We start from the raw sequence: 23315 nt of genomic DNA on the forward strand, positions 1-23315 counted from the left end.
CTGCTCTGATTCTTGCCTCATTAATTAGTCTAGACTTCTTCCAGACTCACTGCAATGGAAGAGTAGCTAAACCAATGTTATTCTGAAAAAGTAACTTGCTTCATTAACAACATTGGAGTAAAGGTACAAGTGATCAAGGGATTAAAATATACTACAAATTATATTAAGGGAGAGGAGAAGTTCTAACAGTTTGTCAGGTTTCATGCTGTTCATCTCATTTTGGTGTACTGATTACACATAGCACTGTTTAACTGTGAGTCTGCATCACACCATTCTGTATGCTCAAATCTTTAAGATTAATGCATCTAAATCTTTGTGGATCCCTGTTCCTTCACTCATACACACACACACACACACACACACACACACACACACACACACACACACACACACACACACACATATACTCTTCCTGTGTGTGTTTTCCATCACTATTTATTAAACCTTTTAATGGGACAAACAATACATAAATAGCAGTCTTTAAAAATGGGCTAAGATTACCATTACTCACTGCCAGGTGCAGGCCATTGGCAGAGGTAATTAGATGGTGTAGGTTAGCACTCCACATTTCACATGGCCTATTCCCATCCATGCTAAGCCCCTACTAAGAGTCCAGACCACAATAAAGTGTAAAAATCAATCAGGACACTTAACAACCATGTCAAGACAAACACAGAAAGATTCCACAGCCACCATATGACTATTGTCTCATATTGCAAAGGACCACTAAACCAATCTTCACAAACATGTATATGCAGCAATTTCAAGTTAACAATGTATTTATCCTTGAGATTCTTTTTGTTGATGTTGTTTTTGTTTGGTTTATTTTCTTTCCAGTTACCATATTGAAGTTTGTCTTTGGCATTTTTCAATACAGACCAGGAAGACCCTCCTCTTTCATATTCTAAAGACACTGAATTGGGGTGGATGGGCAAAGACTACAACTAACACTGCCTGCATCTTACTTGAATCGTACAACTCTTTATTTTCAAGACCATGGTTAAGATTCATTGCTTCTCCACACACCAAGGAGAAGTCTGAACCACTCCATACGTTCACCTCATTGTGTGCCCATGCTAAAGTAGGGAAGGAGAGAGGCGTCATGTGGTCTATATCTTCTCAGATGCTGCAGCAGCACATCCCTTCAATACTGTCAGTACTACTGGCAACACTAAGATGGATTAACAAACCCTCATGATACTTGGGAAACAGCACCAAGAGAAAGGGCATTTCATACTCTGTGGGGGCATGTTGAACACTATGGTTTCAGGGGCAAGATGAAAGTGAAATGGGGTGTGGTTTCAGGGGTGGATTAGGAGAGTTAAATGACACTGAGATTCCTTTGCCTACAGAGACTACTATGGATGATAAAATGTGATTTGGTGATTCATTCAGTATTTGCAAATATGTGTACTTTAAGCAGAAAACAAAAGCAGAAAACAAAAATGTACATGCATACACACACACAGAAAAGAATGTGCACACAGGTGGACACATACATACCCATACACTCGCAAAGGATTGGATAAAGAGAAATAAATCTGGAGTATCTTTATGAAATTGTTGTCTCTCTGGGTCATTACTTTTAGCGTGCTCAATTTTTTGTTTGCATAAGGTTTATTAGCCAAGGATATGAAGATTCATAAATATAAAATGTATGGGTGTGCAAATAATATTTTATAGAGTTCAGAATACAGCAACCAGATACAGGATACACGGTAACAGATACAGGATTAAAAATTAGTTTGCATTGTATATTAGTTTGCTGTGAAATAAAGATAAATTACACTTGTGCTTACAAAAATAGCATTTACAAAGCATAGATAGTAATGTGACTTCAGCAAGAGTTAATGGCATGAAAATCTTCCCTTAGCTGTGGGCCTAAATAATGCCCAAAATCTCTCTCTCTTTCTCTTTCTCTCTCTCTCTCACTCACTCGCTCTTCCTCTCTCCTCTCTCTCTTCTCTGCAGGCTTATTCTGTAATATATCGATAGATGGCATTGGGACATGCTGGCCCAAGAGCAGTGCGGGTGAGATCGTATCGCGGCCCTGCCCGGAGAGCTTCCTGGGTGTCCGCTACAACACCACCAGTGAGTCCAACATCACTCATCTACACTGATGAATAAATAAAACAAAGGAAGCTATATGACAGGACTATCAAAAAGGGAGGGATTTAATGGGAAGGTTTAATATTACATCCGTTCAGAGGTGTGCACTGATCCTCCATGCAATGAAAAAGAAGACTAGAAAGAGAATGGATCCAATTGCAAGAGGTTGTATTGAAGTGTTGGAACAGGCTGGGGAGAAACCAGTATTTGAAGTCAGTCCAGTCTGGTCGGTAACCAGAGGCAGAATCCAGGTGGTGTTTGAGGGTCAGGCAGATGGCTGGGTCTGAAAGGCAGGCAGAGTTTGGTAACTAGAAAAACTAGCAGACAAAAGGACAGCTCGATACACAACATGACAGTGTCAATATTTCGCAAAATGGTTAGGAAAGGAAGGAATATAAATAGGAAGCCCTGAGTAGGAGAGGAAATGGGTGCCTCATCTGTGCCTCATTAGCATTGGGGTGAACCTGATTGAATGTGATGGTAGAGAGAGGAGGTGGGCATGGCAGAACTGCTGGTGTGAGTGGAACAAATGACATTCCATTAAAATACAGAAGAAAAAGAATTTACAGCTCAAGTGCTTTGAAATGAATTCTAACTATATAGTTTATAATTAGAATATTTGAAATATAATAATATCTCATAATAGTATATAGTTACAGGGTACATTTTTACAACTTCTTTGAAATTTGAGTACATCTACAATACCAGTACTGTTCAAAGCAACCCAATACATACAGGCACACTGACTATGCCAGACTATGTCAGACTATGCCATGCAGCAGTGACAAACACCTCAACATGTCTGATGGGGAACCCTAACTGTCTCAATTGTAATTTGATCAGAAACCAAATAGCAGTATAAGTTCTTGCTTGGCCTGGCCTCTGCGCAGTTACACACAGCATTGTGGATTCCTGTGTCCCTGGCACTGGGAGATAAGAGCTGAAACAATAAAGGCTATGTCTGCAACCCAAGTACACACTGTGTGTGTGTGTGTGTGTGTGTGTGTGTGTGTGTGTGTGTGTGTGTGTGTGTGTGTGTGTGTGTGTGTGTGTGTGTGTGTGTGTGTGTGTGTGTTTTTCTCACTGCAGAAACCAGTATATGTTTTAAAACATGAAAAGGGCATTGATTATAGAAACACTGAGATAATGCAGGTTATTCCCATGACACAGAGGTTAGGAAACCTTAGTCCCTGTGGATCAATGTGTAGGTTTACTAAATGAGTTTGTTGTATTTCTGTGGTGGTTGTTGTCCTACCTCTGACTCTCTCCCTTCCCTGTCTCAGCCAGAAGGACCTCTGCACTGAGGCTTACATGACCAATGCTGTTCAACACAGCTTTTGTGTCTTTAGACTGTATCTGCAGGTTTTCCCCAAAAGTCCTCTCTCCCGTCTCTCTGTTGTAAATCAAAGCTTTTTGTAGCTTTTAACAGTGTTGTCATGGAAGGCAGGGGTAGGATAGTTTGGAAGTACAACTGACATATTCTGGTATCTTATGTCAATAATGGTGTGGCAAATAATAGGCAAAATGCTCCAGTTCAATCCAAAAACAAGAACGGGAAAGCAAATATTAGTGAGGAAATATGTCACTCTCTCCCAGTCACAGTAAAAATGCATTAATTTACTCTTTTTTGTTCAAATCCTAAGCAGACCACAAAAGCTGAAAATCTAATTCTGCATAGGTACAAAAGACACTCATACAAATATATGCACACATACCCTCTGACAAAGAAAGCAACATTTGCATCTATTAGTGTCTACTTAAATAGAGCTGAAGCCCTGATTGATTATACAATTCCACCTTAAGCATCTTACCCTATACCCCCAAGCTATTTACTTGATACTTCCAAGGATTAAGTACACCCAGTCAAGTCCAAAAAAATGTAATAAGAATCCTGTCCTCTCCATAGCAGTTTAATGTGTGTGTCTGTGTGTGTGTGTGTGTGTGTGTGTGTGTGTGTGTGTGTGTGTGTGTGTGTGTGTGTGTGTTTGTGTTGTGTGAGAAGAAAGACCGGTGTATAGGTGTGTTTAAACAGCAGAGAAAAGGCTGTTGATAAATGTGTTGTGAATGTACTGTGAAGTATGGAAGTAGGGAAGAGTGAGATGACACTGAATTCCTCATATAATCAAAATGATAATATTTTCCATTCACGGTGAGAAAGTAGCAAGAAATCTTCAAAAATTAATTGTAGTCATAAAAAGGATCTGTGTCATTTCTTAGTTGTAAAGTTCATTGTGTCATTGCACTGAAGACTAGGTCTGCTCAGAACTACATGGGTTTTTCTTTTTTCTACTGAGAATATGTTTACACTGCTACACTAATTAAGTTTAAATATGTTACAATTCTCAGGTCTCAACCCATAAATTGGTTCTGAATTGTATTGTTAAGATGCTCCTTTACACTGAGCAGCATCATGGAGGGGGTAAAGGAGGTCAGTCTTGTATCCATCTAGAATTACTCCTTGATGACTCCTCAATGACACCCTCATTATGATCATTATGGTTATTATGATCGTTCAGAAATACACTGTGAATAAGCAGTGCGCTATAACTCACCACCAATGAAAACAAAAGGGAAAGAGCCTCATTTGTCTATGAACCAGTAAACCCATGTTTGTTTTTGTTAAAAGTTGTTTTTGACTTAGGCGATCTACACAAACTTGTGCTCCAACAAGGAAGAAATGTATATTTCCTGCACCCTCTCCACTCCCTTCATATGAGTCCGTCTCGCCTTGCTGTAGTTGTTTATTACCTCCTCTGTGCTTGGCGTGCGGTCGGACAGCACTGCACTTGCCTGATGTGTTCAGGCTGCAGGTAAAGAGCAGCTCAGCATGTACACATCTCCATGATTGTTTCTACCTCCATGGGTCAGCACACATTGCTGCTCCCACCCACAGTGCTTCGCTTGCAGAAGTTAGGTAGTTCTTCCTCCTGCTGTCCCGATGTCTCTTTATCTTCTCATGCCATCCTGCTGTACATCTGTGTCTCACTGCAGGACAACAGTTTGCACCCCAGCAAAGCCTGTAGTGGTGGGCGACAGTAAATGTGGTAAATATGGGGGTATTTACTACTGCTAATGATTCAGTTCTCACCAGTTACATATACAGGCACTACTGTGGTGTCTTTAGCTTCACTAATAAACAGGGAGTCAGTCCTAGGGAGCCTACAGTTTTGGCAGTTGCTGACTAGAACAAGAATCAATTAGTAGCCCAGTTTCCCAGCACGTCATGGCCGTAGGACTGTTGTGAGCCTTCTGCAGTGCATCAGAAGGGCTCTGGTCTATGTAATGTCCACACATTTTATGTTATTGCCCCCCACAATGTTTATGTTCCAACACATCATATTTACTATAAAATAAATGAATAAAACTGGGGGGAAAAGTCTCACAGCATAGTAACTGTACTAACGCAATACTGTTTTAAATATAGTAGGAGCAGAGAGAGAGGGAGAAAGAGACAGGAAGAGAGATATATGATCTCGTCTTCTAATTCCTCAGGATTCTCTTGCTGGAAATGTAATGAAGCAGACAAAAGAAACTCTGGCTTTACTGGTGAGAAACAGTGACACTGATGATTCTCATTTTCACACATGCAGAGTCCAGCAGCAAAAACAACCTGATGAGTGCAGAATGCCCAGTAACCTCGCACAAGCAATCGATTTCTGAGCCCCTTCCAGGGTTGCCTCTCTGGTTTTCACCAAGACAGCCAATTTTTAGGCTATATATCCAGGCGTTCACTTTTGACTTCCATTTATCCTTTTTTTGTGACTGACACAGGACTGACTCCCTCCTGAACTGTTGGGGATGATGATGAAACAATACAATAATATTGGTCAGGTTGTTTGTCACAACACCTCACTTTCCCTTCCAACTGTCAATTTTAGGCCAATCAAAAGGTGGAAGACAAATTAGTGGTGAGTCTAATGGAATAGGAGTGTCCGGTTTTGGTCTGTTGAAAAGGTGAGAAGCTTAGTCTTGTGTCAGAACCTTATCGTAATCAAGGTCTAGCTCTCCTTCACTTTTGAAGATTATGTCCTAGCTTCACTCTTCCGAGAACTGGGGTGAGGCTAGTGCCTCGTACTGACAAGTATTTCTTTGTTCCTGTCAACACACAAGTCATCTCCATGGAAACCCAGATACGCACACAAAAGACAGATATAGAAGATGGTGAATCTTTCCTGGAATGTGGGTTGATGATTAGCGGCATGCGGTGGTTGAATGTTAATATGCATTCAATTTAAAATGTAGAACAATGTGGTCAAATAGGGATGTATTGTCAGAGGACAAACATATCATGAGGTCTAATACTGGTCGTGGCTAAACAGTATGAGCGGATATTTGATGGAGCATGGATTCATAAGTCTAAATAATGCCATAGTAACAAGGTACTTTCTTAGGTGAAACTGTCAGTGGGTTAGAATTGAGCATTACCCCAGGACAACAGATCCTGTACCCAGAGAAGAAATACAGGTATAAGATAATAAAGAAACTACTTGGTAGTTAATGAGAGTCCATTTCAGCTATTGTCTTAACCCTTATCCCCCTATGTCATCTCTGTGTAGTTAAAAGATATTATATTGGTCTGTGATGATGGTCAGTAGTCATGATGTTATTTCTTGCTGTTATACAGTAATCCAATTGTGAATGGATGTACCTACATGGGCTAACTAAGGCCCACACTTCTTTCAAAGGGAAACACCTACCACACCACTGTGGGAGTTTCAACAGCACAACCCAGTTTTAGATCAAGACCTTAAGTAAGCAGCTAGAACAAGGAGCATCATTTACTTGATCAGGTTCTTTTATTTTAAATAGAAATACAATTGATGTAGTTTTTCACTGCTTAAAGGATTAAAATAGTGTTATTTTAAGTTGTAATTACACAAGGAACCCAGACGAAGTGCAAAAGCTTTACATTTATTTGAATTTAGGATTCCAGTCTTAAAATTGTAAAAGCCAAAATACCTTTAAATATTTTATCTAAAACCATAGAAAAGTCACAAGCCCAGAGAGCAAGCTAGTAGGTTTACCCCTCTATGCTACTCTCCACATATGTGCTCGTGTCCCACACATCCATCTTTCTCTCTCTCTCTCTCTCTCTCTCTCTCTCTCTCTCTCTCTCTCTCTCTCTCTCTCTCTCTCACACACACACACACACACACACACACACACACACACACACACACACACACACACACAGAAAGAGGGAGTGTAAGATCCAAATAAAATGACAGGACAAACACATACAAATGGAGTAGGTCTAGTTCCATACCCACTTTGAAATTTTCCACCACCACCAAAACATGGAAGAAATATGTACAAATGGCATTGTCAGAGTAACATCGCCCCCCCCCCCCCAAAAACCCAACATAACCTTCTTTCATAACCATTTCAATAAATGATAAAAGAAACTACAACGCCGCCTCCTCAGATCTCCCAAGACAAAGAATGTGCTGTTAACAAGGTTCCTGTAACCTCAGCATATGCACAGGCTACTGCACCCAGTTGTCCAATTTTCATTGCTTGCTCAATCACTGCAAGAAGCAAAGGAGGACTGTGCATCAGTAGCCTACTCTGCCTGGGATGAGAATGCTTAACCAGTAGAGAAAGCACTGCAGCAAGCACTAAAACTTACTCAGTATAACCAAAGGACAGTATAACCCAAAGGCTTTCTGAAGGCTATTTAAAAGGATATACAACATGGAAGTAGCAGTAGTTATTATGAGGACACTCATAGTAACATTGCCTTAAAAGTAACCAGTTACACATTGTTGCTGTCATCTGGCAATGTCTAATTACAGGAATTTTTCCCTTCTGTGATTTTCCAGATAATGTCTATAGAGAATGCCTCGCCAATGGAACTTGGGCAAAGAAGGGGAACTACTCGCAGTGTCAGGAAATACTCAATGAAGAGGTATGAGTGTGCACAGCTTGCCATTCTCCACAATGTGTGTTACACACTACAGCCAAGATGTGGGGGTTTAGTGCAACCTAAAGTGTGCTCCGCGGCATACTTGAATTTGGTATCACAATTGCTCATAATGCAGTTAAATTACCACTGACTCTCAGAGGAAAAGCAAATACACTCTTAAGCAAGTGAAGTGCTGTTCTCAGTTGCTTTGGAATGTGAATATGATACAGCTGGTCACTCTCAAGCACAAAAGTGTTTTATGTATCCCTGCCCTGGTACAGACAATATGTACCATAAGTCTGAAACTCTTATTTCTTAACCCAAATATGTGAAAGTTACAAACCCTTACAAACCAAGCATTTTCATTCTTGCTTTGTGAATGTCTTGCTCATGAGTAAAACATTGATTGTGATGTAGACTATGAATACAGTTTTGAGTGCTTCTTCATACTGTGTTCGTACAGCTACATTGTGAGAGCCAAGATCATGTTCAGATTGTTTTATAAATGCATGCATTTGTCGGGATGATAAGTATCCAGCTGTAGCTGAACATTACTTCAAAGGACCAGTGTGCATTAATCCCTCCAGTTTAAACTGTTTTAGAAAGACAAGTACACTGTTCAGTCAAAGATACAACACTGATCTTGAGCTGCAAGATTTATCATCTGCCCTCTAAGGTGGATTGGAGTAGAGGGGCTGGAAAATAAATAATGTATAGGATCATTATCAGCTTTCATATTGAGCATTTACCCATTCATAGTGGGGGTTTTCAGAGTGAGGCTCTCCAAATGAGAACCCATTCACTTGCAATGGGATCAGCCTGGTAGAAAAGGTTAGCCATTCAGTACTCAAGCTATCATTCACAGCGCAGTTTGCCATTACATTGAAATATTACCATAAGCACTGTAAAGGTCTTCTTGTTTATAGAACAGATGGTGGTTGTTTGAACATTTTGTGTTCTTCAGTAATCCTACCTATAACTGTGGATCAAGGAAAGTTCTGTGGAGAATGACAGCAACCTCCTGCTTCAAATGAGGTTTGCAGTAACACTGCCACCAGAGTCCACAGAGCCTGGCCCCTCCTGCACAGCCATATGTACACTCTTAGTTATTCAGCCAGCATCTGGATCTCAGGCATTATCATAAATGTAACTTCTCGCAACACATCAATGCTATACAATTAAAGCAAACTGTCCATTTAAGTCCCATCTTATTTTTTACCTCTTGGACAATGGACATTAATAATGTGGTTAGCAAACATTATTGCAGACAGCTGATACCTGAATGCTGGACTAGGGCCAGTTTCATGATGCAATATTGCAGATTGTGGTTGCAGTTTTGGCTGACCTGGGCATGGTGGTCAGAAGAACTTGGCTAGGAGTGCACAAAGCATTCTTGATCGGCCACAGTCATGCTCAGTTTGGTGTTTACCCTTACATGTGACACACTAGAAACAAATCACCAATTTCCAGGCCAGGCCTTCCATAAGGATATTAAGAGAGTTACATCAGGGACAATTCAAGGCCAGGAGGTTGTTTTAGAGTTAGGGTGTAAATTTGTGAGACTGGTTTCTTTTTCCATCTGCTAAACTGGGACTAAAAAGTGTCCAAGATATTATTACAAGTAAAGAGTCATCCTCAATCTATGTGTCTGACAATATGGAAAACAGAATATGTGAACAAAAGTGACATGAGAAAACACAGACCAGGATGCTGTCATTAATACAATTACTACTAGTAGTAATAATACTAATACTAATAATACATGTGAGTTATATAGCATTTTTCAAGCACCCAAAAATGCTTACAGTTACAGATAAACCCTTTCGTCAACGGGTGAGCACAAAGTGAGGCGAGGGGTCGGATGCAAGTGCAGATGGAATTTATTAACAGACAAACACAAACAAACACTAACCAAGGATGAACTAAGATAACAAAGATAACAAAGGCTAGGGCACAAAACAGTAAGAACCATACATACTGAATGAACCGAAGGACCAGACCAAACAGACATGATCACCAAAATAACCGACAACCAGAATAACAAATCGCTGGGAGCAAGAACAAACTGGGTAGCTTCTTCCATGCCATGAATGGAAACTGGCAGGGCTTCAGGAAGTGCAGCAGCTATTATGGACTGACCTGTGGATGCAGCTGCTGCAGACGAGAGGTCCGGAAGCACAGCTGCTGCTGACAACGGGTCAGGAGGCTGGTCATTGTGTTCCTCTCTGGGGTCTGGAGGCTGGCTGGCACATTCCTCTACGGGGTCTGGGGCTGTGTTATAGGAGAATACACAGAAAGAACAGCCCTGGCGTGCTCCCTCACGTCCATAGTCCCCCCCTACCACACGTTCTATGGGCAGGTCTGATGAGTCTTGAGAGCCTGACACAGTTGCATAGAGCTTCCCCCCAAAAAATACTTGGATGCCAGTACAATGAAGGCTAGGGATGTGGGCTGATAGACTAGAACATACTTTTGGGGTCGGTTATTCTGTAACGTCAAGGGATGATCTTGATGTTAGGGGTCAGACACAAGTGCAGAGGGAATTTATTAACAGACAAACATAAACATAAACACTAACAAAGTATGAACTAGGATAACAAAGCTAACAAAGGCTAGGGCACAAAACAGCAAGACCCATAAATACTGAACGAACCGAAGGGCCAAACCAAACAGACATGATCACCAAAATAACTTCACTGACAACTTCAAGAGAATGGTGAAAGATCAAACTTCCAACAGACAATAAAAAGTGACAACCAGAGTAACAAAACACAGGGCTTAAATACCGAGACTGATGTAGACTAACAAGACACAGATAAACATAATTGCAGGAAAGGATACAAGCAAGGGGGCGCAACAGAATAAAACCAAGACAAAGAAGCACAGGGAAACAGAACCAGGAATGAAACAAAACAGCATTGCCATGGAAACCATGATGCCAGGGAGGGACAAAGGTGACACAGTTAAAATGATTACAATTATAGATAAACTCTTAGTGTGTGTCATATTATAATGTCTATTATGTTTTTTATTGCCTCTTGTTACAATGGAAGAGGCACCAGGAAGCACAATATACATAATCATACCTGGATAACAGCAATGAATAAAATTTGGAAAGATCACAGTGGAAAATGGGTAGGTTAAGCCTGAGGAAGGTCATAGACTAGAGAAAAAATTATGTTTTAAGGTTGGATTTAGATATGGAAAGAGAAGTAGATTGCCAGATATACAAGGGGAGAGAGTTCCAAAAGCATGCAGTACATCTGGAAATTGCTCGGTCACCGAAACTGTGAAGGAGACCATCAGAAGAAGACCTGAGAGAGCGAGTGGGTTTGTAGTGAAGAAGATGGTAGATAAGGTAGAGTTAAATTTTTGAGAGCTTTATATATGAGTATAACGTTTTTGAACTGCATGCAATACTTAACAGAAAGCTAGTGAAGATCCTGTAGAATGACTGTAATGTGCTGGTGTGACTTAGTGAGAATGAGAGGATGAGCAGCAGAGTTCTGAACTATTTGAAGCTTGTGAAGGAGAGATGAGCTGATGCCAGCAAGGCGAGAGTTGCAGTAGTTCAGGCAGATAGAGATCAAAGCATGAATGAGAGATTCAGCAGCAGATAGAGAGCAGCATGGTTGCATTTTTGAAATAATGCATAATTGAAAGAAGGAAGTTTTAACAGTAGTGCAGATATGGGCATCAAATGCAACCGTTGCATCAAGGATAACAGCCCAGATTTTTAACTGGGGCTGGGGCAGACAGAGATATAGCATCAATACGTAGAGGGAGAGAACCAAGAGGGTTAATTTTGAACCTATGAGGATGAGCTCAGTTTTGTTGCTATTTAACATAGGGAAGTTTTGTTTCATCCAGAGTTTATTTTCTGAAAGGCCTTCTTCTAAATTTTTGTAGTGGAGAATATTTAATTGATTTATTCCTGAGATAGATCTGTGGGTGTCATCCACATAGCAATAAAAGTCCAAGTTGAAACTACATATAATATATCTGAGGGGGAGTATATAGATGATAAACAAGGAAGGTCCCTCACCTGAGCCATGTAGGACCCTTTGAATGACAGCATAGGTGGAGGAGGTGTGTCCAGAGAGTGATAAATTGCTTTCTGTCAGTTAGGTAAAAGGTGAATTAGTCCAGAGCAGATTCATCAATGCCTAGTTCATAGATCCTTGACAGGAGGATGGAATGGCATAAATGTCAAAGGTGGCACTTAGGTTGAGCACAATAAGGATACTAAGTGCACCCTCATTGGCAGACAGAAGAATGTTGCTAATGACCTTAATCCAGGGCAGTTTCTATACTATGGAAAGGATGGAATTCAGACTGAATGGTTAAAAAAGATTGTTAGTTTGCAGGTAGCCTTGGAGTTGGCAATGGTTTGTTCAAGGATTCTGGACAAAAATGGAAGATTAGAAATGGGGCTGTAGTTGTTAAGATCAGGTCAAGGCCAGGCTTTTTAAGTATATGGCTAATTGCAGCCATCTTGTAGGCAGAGGAAACTTGGCCAAGAAGTAGTGATTTACTGATGATAGCTGGAAAATGAGGGACCAGGGTGGGAAGAGAAGCTTTGGTAAGGTAGAGAGGGGAACAAGAGAGCAGTTGGTAGTTTTAGAGTAATGATGTCAGCACTGAAAGAAGAATCAACAGTTTTGAAAACAAGAAGTTGGAAGGAGAGCGAGTTGCTGGCTAAAGGAAAGGGAAGTAAAAGAAGAAACATCTGTGGGGGTAGAACTCAAGGAGTTGTTGATGTTAGAAAGTTTTGTCATTAAAGAAGTGTAGGAAAAAGTTAGAGTTCAGAAGAAGCAACAACAATACATTAGAATGGAAAGGGCTAAAGATTTGGCAGTACAAAAGTGACACGAATGTAGAACCAATGAGTGCATGCATGCCTTAAACCACCCGATAAAATATTCTTCAGCATTCAGCTTGTGTTGCTAACCAGGATGAACACGGTGTATTAGTACTCCATGCAGAACTGTGTACATGCTGCTAGAATAGTCACACTGTTTGCTTATAACCAAATTGGGTCTAGAGTTATTTTTGTCATTGAGATTAATATGTCATTTGCTGCATATAATGCAATATATTATCTTCTATTCAACTGCTATGCTATTACAATTAACATTTTACACTTTAATGCAGAATATATTATTAACCTGATAGCCAGCAATGCTATCGGAAGTGCAGTGATATTTGATTTGGTAGATTAACAGCAGAACTGAGGAGAGAGTCTGTTGGATTGCAATCACCTTATGTGAGGGATGAAAGCAGCCATTCCTACCTTGTGAGCCCAACTGTACTTTTTTGTTTCAGCAAAGAGAAAAAAAAAGGCTGGCTCCTACTTCAATGCTTCCCTCACTCAAATCAGAGCTGATTCCACAGCTGTGTCTCTGCCTGTCAAGGTGATACCATCACCTTCATATCAAAGCTACTTTGTTGAATATGACTGTCAGGAGATTTTTGCTGAAGAACATAAACTTGTCAGTGGCACAGTAGAAATATTATAAGCTGAAGGATTTGGAAGAATAAACTGTTAAAACAATGTGCACTGGAAGTACTAAATCAGGGAAATCTGCTGTTTTCCTGGCTGAATAATAAATATTATTATATACATTAATAAACTGACCAGTGTGCAGGTATTACCTCAGAATAGACTTCCACAATAATGCACAGCCACTACTTTTAATATAACTATAAAGCAAGTCATCTACATCATTATGGTTAAGTTTTGGGTTTTCTGTTACAAGCTATAAAACCATCCTTTTTACCATCCTTTTTAGATATGGTATAAGTAATACCCATGAAAACATGCATCACTCTAATCACACTGAGAATTCTTCAGACCTGTTCTAATGGAATCCTGTGGTAATATATAAATGCAAATTCAGACCTGCTCTAATCAAACACTATGGTAATCAAGCCAGATGTAATGCATTTATTCATATATACGTGTACAATACAATGAAATGCAGTCTTCACATATCCCAGCTTCTTTGTGCGCTATGGTCAGAGCAGAGGGTCAACCATCGTACAGTTGCCCTGAAGCCAAGAGGTTAAGGGCCTTGCTCAAGGGCCCAACAGTGGCTGCATAGCAGAGTTAGGATTCGGACCCACAAATTTTCACTAGCTCAAATTCTTACCCACTAGGTTTGTAGAGATTTTTAAAATTATGTTTTCACAAGAATTGTAATTGTTTTATGGGTTTTTTTGTTTGTTTGTTTGTTTAAAACTTGTTATTTTGTTGCTGTCAGTTTCATTTGAAACAGTCTGTAAATTTTTTTGTTGTTGTTGTTTGTGCCTGTAACATCCAAATTCATGACAGCTAATAGCTATAACTTACTGGTTGGTCAATATCGCAGAGCATGCAGTACAACTTAGCTTGTCAAACACTTACAACACTGATCATGCAACTGGCAAAAAGAGGCACAAGGTTGCTCAAAGCCCCTCACTTGTCTAAAGTGCACAGACACACACAAACACACACACACACACACACACACACAAACACACACGCACACACATACACACACGCACACACACACGCACTCATGCATGCACACACACACAAGCATGCACACACACAGATGGACACAAAGCCAGGCAGACAGGTGCTAGCTACCAGTTATCTCTGCCATCTGCTTCCTGCAGGACTATAGATTTAATAATTAATAAGTTAGCTCACAGAGAGGCACATGTGGTGGCACCAGACTGCTCACTCTTTAGGCAAATGTAGGAACTGCCCCAGTGGGAGACACAAGCTCTGCCCAGGGGCATGATATTCCAGGTACATCGGCACTAGCTGGGGGGAAGTACAGCAACAGTAAACAGGCAGATATATAGTTGCTCCAGAGGCCTCTCAGCCTATACCACTCTGAATTTCATTCTATAATTATTGCAGTTTCATATTTTACAACACTGTTTATTGTCTAATAGTTTAGAGGAAATAATGATTAATGCCATAGATTAGCCTATAGACCATGTTCGCCTGGAAATACAATTTGTTAGGTTATTTTTTATATAGTGCCATAATTAAGTAGTCTTGTAGAAAAACATCTGGATCATGCAAATGCTTTTGAAAATGGTCATCCATGCTAGATTGTAGGACTTGCTCATGAGCTTTCTGCAGGAAGTATAATCAGTCTTTCTACAATGTAAGTATCCAGAGGGAAAGAGTGGGTCAGCAAATTCTGCACACTTAAAGATTTACTACTACAAAGTAGCAAATATTTATAAATGGCATCTGCAGTGTAAGGGCTTCACGTTTTGTCTTCAAGTCCTCTTAAGACACTTTACAGGAGTAGCCATCAGGATCCCCACTATTTCCTATTATCTCAATGTGAATGTTCTCAAAAATGCCATTTAATTGCTATTTAAATGTGTGATAACTGGCATAACACCTGCTGATCTAATGTTATTATACACTCATCACACTCATACGATTTTCATTTGAGTGATTTTCAATTGAGTGATCATCACATTCATATCATGGATTAGCAGTTTCCTTCAGCTGACTGGGCATTTCTGCGTTCGCCTTCATGAGAGAAAAATGGTTCTCTCTTCTTTCCATTGGTAGAAATAGTTTTGTCTTACATTTAACCTCCTTTCAGTAACACAACTGAGAAATTATTGATGTGTTTTCAGATCTAATCTTCAGAATAGCCCCACTGATAGTTAATGCAGATATATTATAGTATAATAATAATGTCATGAGATGTTTAGACATGTCACCCTTACCTTCTAGGATTATGTTGGGACAAATACAGGCAGCTGTCCAGGTGATATTTCTGATTATATAAAATTCTTCACACATTTATTCTTTTATACTTCTTTTTTTCTGCTTTCAATTTTCTCAGGTCATGGAGGCATAAATTCATTTTGCTAATCCCATGAGCTCTCCAAACACAAAAAAAGCACTTTCATAGATCTGGCAAAGTTGATGCTCTTGTTTGGAAGGAGTGAGGAGACAGCGATGCCAGTGGAGCCACTGCAGTACAGGAGCTCACTACAGACGAGACAGGTAGACAAGGTGTTAACTGTTATGGGCCAGGCAAAAATCAGACGCTTGCGGATAAAAAACAGGGATTTATTGTAGTAACAGGTAGTGGAAATGGTCACAAAAAAAAAGGAGTAACTTGAAAGTAGGTTGTCCTGGAGCAGCTGGCCACTCTTAAGAGACCTGTCCAGAACAGCCCCATTAGCCCTGACGGGCAGTAGGGCAAGCTGGAGACGGAATTGCACAGCAAAGAATACTGCACCATTTTCCCATGGATTCAATATTTGTTTTTACTGTGATATGCATTGAGAATTAAGGGGAATCTTAGGTACAATGCAGTTCTTATACCACAGCATATGCCTTTCATTTAAAGATATAAAGATAACTAGAAATGCACAGGGAATAATAAAGGGAGGGAGATTTTGCACATACAATAAGGGAATTGCACAAGATAAACAAGTATGCCAGAAAACAAGTAACAATATATGTAGAAATTGCACCAACCAGTACAGGTGGCTGGCAGGGAGCATATATGTATATGCTTATTATTATGAAGATATCTGCTGCTGTTACTAAAATAACTGCAAAATCCCACACAGTACTAATGCCACCAACAGCAATAATGATAAGCATTTTTTCTTGTGCTGTAAAACCGCAAACAGAAAAATGCTTTATTTAAAAAAAAAAAAACACCTTTCAAAAGAATCAATTATGTTTCAGGTTTTAAGATGCTGATGTCAAAGAACAGGTGACATTATAACTGGATGACTGGAGTTAGGAAAGAAAAAAGGAAAATAACACAGGGGTGGCTGCATGTGAGTGTGGCCAGTCCCAGTGCCACTCTGCTGGTCCCAGTGCCACATGGCCATTGGGGAGGGAAGACAGTGGAAAGTAGGGCGAGTGCATCGCCAGTGTGTCAGGCATTCACAGTGACTAGATCACGTGGAGCTGCCTTTGAAGAGCCCCCATGTTAGGGTTTAGCTTTGTGTCGAAAGCCATGCAGACTACAACACACATCAATCAACATCATTATGTATGGAATGATGTAAATGACCCAGATTTAGCCAAATGTCTAATTTTCTTCTGTTGTCCCTGGGCAGGTTGATGTTGAAAAATACAAATGCTTACAATTCCACACAAACACAAATGAGGGAACAAATGAGGGAACACAAATTAGAGTACAAGTTGAATAAAACAGACATATACAAAACACACGGAACAGAAGCAACAAACATGATTAAATGTTGGCACTTTTAGCTTTGCAATAACCATATTCTTAATGACTAAAATAAATTAATAATTTTCAAATGTCTTAAATCAGAGGGGAGACAAATCCAGTCATGTGATACTCTAAATTTGGTCAAATGCTGATTGACCAAAAGCATTTTTCCTTAATGATACTACATAGTCACCTTTCTTGATGTCCCTGGTTGATCTATTTGTAAGTTTATGTACAAACTGTCCTAGCACTAATGTGCAAGACCATTTACGAATTTAAGAACTAATATTATATTTGAAAATTTTACCAGATTTTCAAAGCTTAAGAAATTATACTTAGGTAAAATATTAAAGTGATGATAGCAATATAATTGATTGGTACTGGAGAGGACAGCACAGAGAGGATACTACTCCTAGCCATGAATTTTTTGTTTTGGTTGAGTCTGTCACAAATCGCTCACCTCACACAAGTTACATGGTTTGGCCTGCCATGTGAATTGGGAGAATATTTGTTTGTGGCCACACCTGCGCACACCTGCACTTTGTCTTGTCTTTATGTATATAAACCCATGTCAAAGTGTGCACTATGTTGGTCATTGTTGGTGTAGCATGATGATGTTATGGTTAGTCTCGCCATTGTTAAATGTATTCGTGTTCATGTTCATCGTTCATGTTATATGTGAGTGCTGCAATGTTGGGTGTAATAAATGTTCGTCCAAGTTGACAGAGTCTGTGCGTCCTGCTCCACACCTTTTGGTACTCAGGCAGCTCCGTTACACGGTCCCTGTTAGTCCCCTTATATTGATTTTTCCAGCCTTGGATTGGTTTCACCTTTGTCTAGTTCATATTCATTAGGCTGCGTATAAATACCCCTGATTGCTGTGTCTTGGTATATGACTTGAATGATAGTATGTAGTAATGTGAATTTTCCTGTTTTCCATTAAGAACCTTAATGGGTTTTATCCTATTTTGGTATCATTAATTTTCCCTTTCAGATTCCTGTCTGGCCTGTGTGTATTTATTTTTATTTTTTTGTGTGTGTTGTTGGTTTTTGTATTTGTGTCTATTCTTTTTGCCAGTTGCCATAATAAATATCCTTCAACTGCGTGCTTGTGTCCAGCTCTGCCAGCTGCCACGTCACTCTGAGCCTGCCTCATTTTATGCCGATGAACACCTGTGTTCATTGTCTTTGAATCTGTATAAAATATGACTACAGCAATCAAAATTTATTTTAAATCATCTTATTTCACTTATTCCTTCCTACAAGCCTGCAGTCATGCAAGTCTGATTTGCCCTTGAGCTGTTGTCAATATGACCAAATGACATACTCATTAGGAGAATACTTAGGGTTGCTGATTGACTCATATCTCATTATTTTTTTACATGTTTCCATTCATTAAATCAGTGGAACATTGTCATTTCTTGCTAAACATCTTGCTCTACTAATCTTTTATAGAAATGGCAAGTTGCATGAGGCTACAATCCAAGAATGAATCACAAGGCTCTATTATAAATTTGTACAGATATTTCTGTGAAATCAATGCACAGTGTTCTCTTTGAAAGCCAGCAAAACTCTATCATGAGCAGTGAAAGGAGGCTCAAACACACTTGCAGGGGCCAAAGGACATCAGTGACAGATTTGTGAATCACAGGAGTGCACAGCCTGGAGGCACAGGGAGGGGGTATCGGCCCCTGCGATCACTGAGCACCTGATATCGCCAAACACCCGCATGCATACGTGCATGCAGACACACAAAGCTAATCATTACGTGATCAACATATGCTCCCTGGAACCCAATTGTGCCATTTGTATAGTGCAAAGGGACAGGCAGCAAGGAAGGTAATTTCCCTTTGAACAGAGAACACAAACATTTCAAGCTACAAAACCTCATGTGTCAGAGACCATTTGGCATCAAAATCCAACTGCACAAATAATGAGATGGGGTCAATGTTATGGTTGTTTATTATGGTTATTTATTTACTACTAACTATTTAATATTTGGAAATTCATTAGCAACATTGTTACTGTCAGGCAGGACTGTGTAAAATGATCTATGGTTTATCATACTGCGTGGAGACTGTTCTTTTTGTAAATATCCTTGCCTCCCATCCCAGCATACAGTTCTAATCTAGTCTTACTGTTTCAGTCTGATCCTGAAAATCAACAGATTGTAGAAAAGGCAGCTGAAAGCATATCTATCCAACATGCATTGAATGGCCACTTTATTAGAGACTCCCATATAATAGCACGTTGTACCTCCTTTGGTCTTCAGAACCACAACAATGTATCCTGGCTTAGATTCCAGTAAGTGTTGAAATAGTTCTGCAGGAATCTTGGCCCATGCAGACAGGATAGTTTCTCTCATTTGCCACAGGCTCTCTCAGGTTCTGGCAGGCTCTGAACAGCCCGTTTTACCCTGTCCCAGAGGTGCTTTATAGGATTAAGATCTGGAGACTATGAAGGCCATAAAGCAAGGAAGACACACTTTCAAGTTCCTGGAACCAATCCATGACTATACAACCTTTGTTGCATGGTACATTGTCCTGATTGAAGTGTCCTTCTGCCATTTGATAAAGAGCACACTCTAAATGGTCTTCTGCTGTTACAAGTTATGCAATCAGACACATTAGTTTGTGCACCAGCATTGTATTTGGCTACAATTTGCTTGACTGTGCACTGCTGGTCGTCAGAGAATTCTTGACATTCTCCTCTGACTCCTTTCATCGACGTGTTGTTTACATCCACAGGATTCCCTTTAGCTGGATGTTTTTCCTCGATTACATTTTTTGGTATACTCTCAACACCACTGCAACCCCCCCCCCCCCCCCCCCAACAAGATTGGCAGTTTTTTAAATAATGACTCTGGCCAATCTAGCACCAATGACAATGCCTCATTCAAAGTCTCTCAAAGCCCGCATTTTTCCAATTCTAATGTGGATTCACACTGAAGCTTATCCATGAAAAACTTGCTCATCTGATTTTATGCTGCACGCCAGGATCCTGTGTCTGATTTCCATACAGGGATGCTCCAATCATGAAAGTATCTCTAATAAAGTGGCCATTCAGTGTATTTTAGTCATTACAACTATTTAAATTGTAATAACCGAGTAAATATCAGTAAACACCTTTTAGTAATAGTTTGCATGACCTTTATACTAAAATGAATTTATTAGTCATGCCAGTATCTGGAATATTATCTGGCTGAATGCCTTGTAAAGTCCACTGACATAAAAGAGCTGTTGTATTTTTCTCCAATACTTCATCAGATGAAACTAGGGACTTGTTTCCCATCACTGGCCCACTAAAGGGTTTCCAGCAAGTCCTCACAAAAGCATTTAGGAGCTCACTCATGTTTTGCTTTTATATGTTTTATGACTTGGGAAGCTTTGCAATGCTATTAGATGTCTATATTTGTAAATGTAAGGCCCAAAAGTCAGCATTGTTCCTGATGAGTCTTTTTGTGTCCTCTTCTGTGTTCTTTCAGAAAAAGAGCAAGTTGCACTACCATATTGCAGTTATTATAAACTACCTGGGCCACTGCATTTCTCTGGGAGCTCTGCTGGTCGCCTTCATCCTCTTCATGAGGCTCAGGTCAGTTGTCTAGTTCAATTGGCCTTTTTTCATAGCCTGAATTATATCAAGATTTCTATAAAATATGTCCATTCATGATTGAAAGCTTCTTTAGACAATGGAAATGATCAATGGGTGTTTCTTGAGAAATTTCAATAGACTTTAATATAGAAATTACATAACGTAACAAGCTGAGGCAAGGTGCAGATGTGTAAGTGAAAAGCATTTCTATTAAGGGAAGAGCATAGTTCCAAGAGCATAGTTGTAGTCTCATAGTCTTTGGTTGGTAAGCCTGTACAATGGAATAGCAGGACTAAAACATTTGGATCCAAGAACCCACAAGCAAAGACAGGCTAAATAAGTAATGACTGAAACAAAAACATCAAGACAAGAGGTATAAATTCACAGGTAAATAGGGGGAAATGAAACAGGTAAAAACAATGAAAGGCAAGGAAGACAAAACATAAAACTAGATGAAACCAGAAGAAAAAAGCCATAGGAACCATGACTACAGAGGGGGGAAAACCGTTACACATTACAAGTAGTAGCACATTACTTTGGACACTCGACATAACTACAAGAGTTAAAACACTTGATGTCTTCAATATTATTTTCCATTAAATACATTAATATACAGCATGATATACAAGCATTTTGCCATGTGAAACAAAGGACAACCTGATCAGGTCTTAGCTTCTACTCTGAGGTTCTTATACTATGGAGAACTTTAATTAAAATTAGTAATGGCATGTCATAGACATACACAATGTTTACAGTGTTATTTTAGCTCCACAGCAGTTTATCTTAACACTTTGTTTAATTTCATTTTTTTGCGCTTTATATATTTTATTTATTATATTTATTTGTATTAATTTTTTTCTATTTATTACATTTTTCATCTTTAAATTAACTTTATATTTCCATTTAAACTATATTTAACTTAATTGTTTTTAAATTGTGTTTAAAAAGTTGTTGGTTTTTTTTGGCAAAAATTATCCTGAGGTGATAGATGTAATAAAATTTATTGTAACGGTGAGCGGTAACGAGGCGGACGCATGTGCGGAGAAGAGCGAGATTTATTAGGGGCAAATCCAAAATCCAAAGTCGATGTAGCAGTCCAGGGTCATTGAGCCAATACGGAGATTACGGGGATACATTACAAACAAACACACGAAGGCAACCGGGGAAGCAGGCTATAACATAGGCCAGGAAACACGAAGGCTAGGATAACAATACAGGCTAACAAACGAAGACTTGGAAACAGACAGGCTTTCAAACTTCGCGACATTAAACCAAACACAATGAACCTAACACAAACGCAACCATCAAATATTTTTTTTTTAATTAATAAAACGAGAAAACCGAATTATGGCATGGAACTAAAATACACATGGCAGGTTAAACACGGAACACGGAAGCTGGGAGGGACTAATCGTGACATTTATGATCTCTATCATAAGATGTAATAAACTTTATGTCTATATGAAGCACTTTGAATTGCTACTGTATATGAAAAGTGCTATACAAATAAGCTTGCCTTGCATTGCCTTGCATTGCCTTGCATTGCCTTGCATTGCCTTGCATTGCCTTGCATTGCCTTGCATTGCCTTGCATTGCCTTGCATTTCAACCTGTAAGCCAAGCAACTGCTGAAAAGGACAATGCTTGAAATAGCTGATGGAATACAGAAACCTAAGGATATGAGCCAGGGCACCACAAATGCTACCTTCCTTATCAAGACTGTGCCACTTTCCTTCTAAGACATCAGAAAGCATGCTCTGGATCCTCACCTCCAAGGCTAGCTTGTCTAGATAAACTCTCAGCTTGTCAAAAAATCATCCTACTGCAGGTCAGTGAAAAACACATCTTCAATGACATCTTTAGAGCAATGTCAAAACTCTCAAGAGCATGCCACTAACACTTCAGAAAAGCAATGCTATCCAATTTTATACACCATAACAGCTGCACATAGAATAATGTTTAAGATTACAGTCTGTTATTGGTTAGTTTGAACCTACACTCAAAATTCAACCCCTGGAACAGATGTTTGAGTGTATCTTCAATCTTTTATGTTTGTTTTATGGCAGATTAACATTTGTGAGGAGACCAATACAGCTTTGTGTTATCCAGGCCAGATTTACTCTGCATTAGACTATCTTTATTAATTTGACCAAGATAACCCATTCCAGGTATAAGACTTTTAATTAAAGTATCTGATTCAGAGCCACAAAATTGAATTTTCTGGGTTATGTCTCTTCGTAGCTGTTTCTGAGAAACATAGTGGACACAGGGACATCCACCATGCCTGTCGCCATTGCAATTTCTCCATGTCATTGTGTCATTGAGAGACTAAGTGCCTATGTGGCTTAAACGGAAAACAGAGGTCATAAAGTTGCAGTCTGCTTGGTGCTGGTCTTCTCACTGAGCTGCAGTGTAATGAAATAATTATCAGGAACAGATGCCTTGGCTTCACACTGCAGTGCTTCAGACCTCCATTCCATATCTGTC

At 39.6% G+C, this 23315-nt stretch overlaps 1 protein-coding gene across 5 annotated transcripts in view; it reads left to right on the forward strand.

Moving 5' to 3' along the window:
- crhr1 (corticotropin releasing hormone receptor 1) overlaps window positions 1-23315 on the forward strand; it is an 88001-nt gene that overhangs the window by 33051 nt on the left and 31635 nt on the right. For 3 of the 5 annotated variants that reach the window (XM_081711183.1, XM_081711184.1, XM_027030045.3), the window contains 3 exons: window positions 1972-2091; window positions 7932-8017; window positions 20723-20829. In XM_081711183.1, the coding sequence (XP_081567309.1) occupies window positions 1972-2091; window positions 7932-8017; window positions 20723-20829 (313 nt within the window). Of the gene's footprint in view, window positions 1-1971; window positions 2092-7931; window positions 8018-15894; window positions 16044-18815; window positions 19078-20722; window positions 20830-23315 lie in introns of those variants that run through there. The other 2 variants (XM_081711185.1, XM_081711188.1) reach the window with 2 other exon arrangements.

This window comes from Electrophorus electricus, chromosome 3, assembly GCF_041902795.1.
Source record: "Electrophorus electricus isolate QZ-2024a chromosome 3, ASM4190279v1, whole genome shotgun sequence".
In the NCBI taxonomy this organism is placed as follows: Eukaryota; Metazoa; Chordata; class Actinopteri; order Gymnotiformes; family Gymnotidae; genus Electrophorus; species Electrophorus electricus.